The sequence below is a fragment of the Charadrius vociferus genome, unplaced genomic scaffold (genome assembly GCF_000708025.1).
Source record: "Charadrius vociferus isolate BGI_N301 unplaced genomic scaffold, ASM70802v2 scaffold722, whole genome shotgun sequence".
In the NCBI taxonomy this organism is placed as follows: domain Eukaryota; kingdom Metazoa; phylum Chordata; class Aves; order Charadriiformes; family Charadriidae; genus Charadrius; species Charadrius vociferus.
Genome location: NW_009647220.1, coordinates 960418 through 966293, shown reverse-complemented (window position 1 = coordinate 966293; position 5876 = coordinate 960418). Strand labels below are relative to the sequence as shown.

Sequence of the window (5876 nt, the reverse complement as noted above, 5' to 3'; positions counted from 1 at the left end):
GGCCGGGGAGAGTGGGGGCAGAGGGGGCCCGGCCCCTGTCGCAGCGCCGGAGTGATGGGCGCCTCGGCGGCCCCTTCCCCTCGGGGCGCCTCTGGTCTCCGCCGTTTGGAGAGGCCTCTGGGTGCAGCTTGTTGGCAGCGCCCCGGGAAGTTTGCATGTGCGAAGGTGGTAGGTAGGGTCGCGGTTTACTTCCGGGCCACTCAAGCCTTAGTGATAGCCCCAACCTGCCTGGGAGCTGTGGCGGGAGGTGCACATTTGCAACCAAAGCACCTTTGCTTCATAGTGAAGCGACTTGACCTACTGTGTTTTGAGTCACCTTGGCCAGCTGTTATAATTAGCCACATGCATTCGTTAATTGTATGGTTAAATACTCCATTTCGTTGTACTTGCAGAGGATTGAGGTGCATTCAAGCTTTTCTTAGCCCTCACAAAAATTATGGCAGTACAGTAAGCTGCTTAGCAGTGAATGTAAAATCGAAGAGTTGTTGGGGCTGGAAGGGAGCTCAGGAGGTTTCCAGTCTAACCCTCGCACAGTGCGGCCAGCTCTGAGGTCAGACCAGGTTGTTCAATGCTTTGTCTGGTTGCACCTTGAAAGTCCCCAAGGACAGAGGCTGCACAGTGTCTCTGGGGCCCTGTTGCAGTATGTGACTGTCCACAGGCTGAACATTTTTTCCTTATGTCAAATCAGAACCTCCTCTTTCAGTTTATACCAATTCTCATTCTCCTGGCATGCATCTTGGTAAACATGGCCTGGCTCTGTCTGGTCAGTAACTTTTTCATAGGTATTGGAAAGCTGCTGTGAGGTCCCCCCTAAGCCTCCTCTTCTCCAGACTATACAAGCCCAGTTACCTCAATCCTCCTCAAAGGTCAAGTGCTCCAGCTCCTGTATTTTTATGTACCACTGCTGTACTCGCGCATCTATGAACATCCCTATTGTTCTAAGGACTCAAAACTGAATTTAGTATTGCAGATATGGTGTACTTTGAGTGCTGGAGAAAGGATGATAACTGTTTCCCTTGATCTCCTGACCATGCTTCTGTTGATACAGCCCAGGCTGCTGTCAGCCTTCATTGCTGCCTTCATTGCTTGCTGGCTTCTTTTTTGCCTTTTTGCTCCCCGCAGGACTCACAGGTCTTTTGCCTGGCTGGGGAGCAGGTCTGCTGAAGTCATGGCATCTACCCTTGCAAGAGGTTATTCCATCCCAGGTGTGGGACTTTGCATCTCTCCTTTATGAATTTTATCAGGTTCCTTGTTGACCTATCCCTCTGACTAGCAGAGGGACAACTTTGAGCATTATCAATTGCTCTGTTCAGTTCAGTTCTATTGGCAAACTTAAGGGTGCACTCATCCCCCCCCTTACAGGTAATAAAGATATTAAGCAGGGCAAGTCCCTTAATAGACTCTTGAGGATCTCTGCTTGTAACTGGCCTTCTGGTAGAGTGAGAACCGTTAACCATGACTGTTTCAGCCTGATGATCCAGCCAGCTTTTTGCCCATCTGAGCGCCCTGCCATCTGTGCCATAACGTCCCAACTTGACTAGAAGGATGCCACAGGAGATAGTGGTGAAAGCCTTGCTAAAGTTAAAGTGAACAACACCCACTGCTATCTCTTTGTTCATGGATCTAGCTTTTTTTATCATAGAAGGAATGGTTATTTTATTTGTTGTTGCTTGCCCCACCTTGATGTATTTTAGAATACTTTAGAAGTTAGATGAGAGCATGACAAATGATTAGGTGCTGTTGGTCAGGGGTAGCCAGTTTGAGTGATGGTGGTTGAATAGCTTGCTAGTATAATTTTGATCTTTATGACTGTATAATGTAATGATACAAATATGTAGTATCTATTACATTATGAACATATGTGTTATGAGACATTATTTGAACTGATAAGATACTTAAAACTTTTTCCCACTACTGGAAAGGGGGCAGCTGGGCTTTGTAGTCAGGCATGTTAACAGTACAACATGGTGGGATGAGCATCTTTCTGAAGAGAATGTCCAGTTCCTCAAGAAGATAACTGCGGAGGAGTACAAAGCTCAGACAGCCAGCAAACTGTGCCCTCTGAAAGATGAGCCATGGCCACTGAATGAGTGGAAACCAGGTGAGAAATATCCCTTCTGAAGTACCACACTCACGCTGGAATTACTGTTGTGTTGCTGCATTCAGTAACATCAGAATTGTGTCTTGTAAAGTACTTTCCTTTTTGCTTTTACTTCAATCATCCAACACATCTCCTAGTAAATAAGTAAATGTAATATATCAGTTCTCTAAAAAGCATTTAAAATATTACAAGGTGTTAGAAATGTTTTAAGAAGTTAGGTTTTACTCCAAATCAGCTCTTCACCAGTCCCAGCTCGGCTGCACAATAAAAAGATAATAAACAATTAATCAAAAAAGACTCCCTAGAATATAAAGTATATGAACTTGAAAATATTCTTGTAAATACTGCTAGACTCTGAAGAAAATCTGTATTATATAATACATCCCACTTCCATTCAGTGATTCATAGAATATCTCAAGTTGGAAGAGACCCATAAAGATCGGTGAGTCCAGCTCCCTGCTCTTCACAGTACTACCTAAAACTAAGCTATATGACTAAGAGCGTTGTGTAGACATTCCTTGAACTCTGACAGGCTTGGTGCCGTGACCGCTTCCCTTGGGAGCCTGTTCAGTGACCATCCACCCTCTCACTGAAGAACCTTTTCCTATTGTCCTAATGTCTTACAGAATAGAATACAACATAAAGTTTTTGAGACTTCAGAAAGGTCACATAATTTGACAGCAAACAACAGAATCTGCAAATCCATGACAAGATTCTTAGGTATGATAGTGGAAACTGGAACAAAGAGCATTTTTCAAACTTTAAAGCATTTATTCTTCGTCTGTTTTTCATGCCATGGACTGTCAGAAGCCAGACTTGACAGGTTGCCTTGGCAGTAAAGTTACAGGGACAAAAATACACAGAGGTCAGGGTGGGAGGAACCTACTACAGTAAACTTTTCCATAGTTAGTTTGGCTCTAGTGAATTAGTATTACTAATCTTTTAATTAGTATTAGGCTCTAGTATTTTCTAAAAAAAGAAGTCTGAAGCATTTGTTGTTCTGAACTTAATGGGGAACTGTTTTGCATGTTCTAGCAAACACAACTGGAACAAATAGAACCTTACTGCTAATGGAATTAAAAACAGTGAATAGGTTATTCCCAGCTTACCTACAGGGAGTCAGTGATGTTTCCTCTTCTTCCTCAACTCCTTAGAAAGGTCTGAGTTAATGGGACTTTGCAAGTTATGAGATGGTCTCTTTCCAGTACTCAAGTGTGGAGTTGCATCCATGTTCTGTTTTGATCTACAGATTCCATCAGAGTTGGTGTTGTTGCAGTAAAACTGGGAATGATGCCAATATGGACCAAGTCAGGAAAAAAACATGCTGTCACACTACTAAAGGTGAAATAAATCATAATTAATTTCATCTCCTATACTGTATTCAGATTGTTAACCAGAAGTTTCAGGCAAAAGTGAAACTAGCACTTGTACAGAGTAGGAAATCCCTAAAGAAAGGAAAGATTTATTTCAGCCCTGCATAGTACACTGTGCCTGTTCTCTGTTTATATCCTAAACTTTCTAGGAGCGGTCTGCCTTCTGCCCCAGTTATTCAAGTGCTGCAGAACTGTGTGTAGCATTGCATAGGTGAGGGGAAATGGGAGGCAACATAAAGCTGGAGTTAACTACCCCACTTCACTTTTTTTTTTTTCTTCTTTATTTTTTTGCCACCTGCAGGCACTTTGGGATTAGTTTCACCTTGGTTGCTGAACCTTTGTAGCCCTACAAAGGGCTACTTGTATTACTTGTAGGCTGTATGATCTGTTATGTAGATACAAACGAAAATGGAGACTGACTTTGTTTCACTGGTTTTGATAATGTTTTACTATGGTCTCAAAGCGAACACATCTGCTTATACTCAAATAAATGCTGTTTTTCTCAAGGTGCAAGATTGCCATGTTTTAAGATACATTTCAAAGGAAGAGTCGGGTGGAAAAACATCTAAGCTACTTGTTGGAGGCAAAAATGCATCTCCTTTTTTCGTAAGTGAATCACTTTTGGTGTGTTTGTTAGAATAGTTGTTCCTGTTGTGATTACAGTGCAAAAGTAGCACAGGTATGCTTCTCTAAGAGATTGACAGATGTGCATACTTTGGAATTCTGTTCTCACATCCACCCTTTCTCATTTCCTAATGCTCGTGTTGATTCTTGGTTAAGAGAATAGTTTTACCTATGATTCTCTAGGAAAGCTGTGGGCTTAAGAAGTTGCTTTGATGGGCAGTATCCCATGCTGATGAAAGGGTCTGAAGGTCCATTAGCAATGTACAAATATGTGTGTTTGCTGTGTCTGTGGACATGCAATACGAGACCAGGACTGCAAGATACACACATTCGTGGCCTGTTGTAAACTTATACAGCTTCATCGGTTGTTTAGAAGACTTTGTTCTCTAGCTTACTCTTTCATATTGTTTTCTTAACTTTAATTGTAATTTTTCCACAGGTCTGTTGAGATTGTTTAATTTTCCTATAGTTTTACTAATGAATAATTTTAAGACTTAAATTTTCAGGAAGATAGCTTCATCATTATAGCTCATCAACAATGATATCAAAATGACTCAGTTATTTAGACACCCCAAATACCTGATGTAGAATTCCCAGCTACCTTCAATGGCTAAGGTTGCCTAGCAGATCCCTCATTCCTGAGGAGGAAAATTGGATTATAGATCAAGGCAGGAGCAAGGCTTTCCCTCAAAGGACTGAGGTTTCTATGATCCTTTATTTCTATAAAATACCACTTTTCACTTCTTGCAGTATCCTGACACTCATTTGTTTGATTTAGGCAAGTGGAAAAAAAATAGGACTTGTGATTATGAAACAGATTATCTCAGTTGATGATTGTGGCTTTCTGAGAACTTATATTTCCCTTTTTCCAACAGAAGGTTGTCCCAGAGCCTCAAAATGAATCTATGTAATTGCTTTTGCTTTAGTGGAGGTGAGGGAAGAAGGAGCTTTTTTAATTTGATACATCTGTTGGCTTTTATAGTATATTCTACTTAGTTGAATAGGCTTGTATTTTAAGGTATCTTTCTTTTATTCACTGGGTTTAGGCCATGTTTCACCATCACAGCTTCTACTTTTTGGGTATCTATCCTGTCACATTAGTCCATTTCCACTTTCCAGGTGTGACATTTTTCACGGAGATAGGTTTTTTCTTTCCTGTTACCTTGGTTTAAGACATGCAAGAATCATGTGAATAATAATTTTCTAGTTGCATTATGCATATTAGACTCCTTACAATTGATCTTTTCATAAAGATGATGTTAGCAGTGATTTGATATGTTGTCAGAGTGAAAATGTGCAGGAAGTAAGGAGGAATACAGAAGACTTCTGTTTAAATAGCTCTTGTGAACTAAGAAAACTTCTTCAAAGCAGAACTACCCAGAAAGTCAACTCCAGGATTTTTTAGTAGTTTGACTTATGTTAATGATTCTCTTGGACAAAACTTTTGCCAAGTTAGCTCCTATTAATTTGGTTTCACATAAACTTGTTGTAATAAAGAAACTGATCAAATATCCTTAGACAAAGCTGTGGTGAGGACCTGGCCTGCGACTGAGCTCTGTATTGTATTAGCATAAGCAGTCAATCTTCTGTTAATTTCTCATAGGAACATCTGTCCTCCTCAGATACCTCACAGCTACTGATTTTTAATGAATTCAGTCTAATGATTCCCTCAGTAATTTTACTAACAAAGAATTATGTGTATTTCTTTTGAGTGTCAAATTGCTTAAAAATGATAAGGGGTATTGCATTTTTAGCAAAGGTTCGCCCCCGCCCCCCCC

At 40.8% G+C, this 5876-nt stretch overlaps 1 protein-coding gene across 1 annotated transcript in view; it reads left to right on the top strand.

Annotated features, from left to right (window-relative positions):
• The window catches only part of MRPL3 (mitochondrial ribosomal protein L3), a 33468-nt gene that overhangs the window by 586 nt on the left and 27006 nt on the right, over positions 1-5876 (top strand). Inside the window, exons 2-4 of the mRNA XM_009879609.1 lie at positions 1923-2101; positions 3351-3442; positions 3982-4080. Of these exons, the coding sequence (XP_009877911.1) occupies positions 1923-2101; positions 3351-3442; positions 3982-4080 (370 nt within the window). The remainder of the gene's footprint in view (positions 1-1922; positions 2102-3350; positions 3443-3981; positions 4081-5876) is intronic.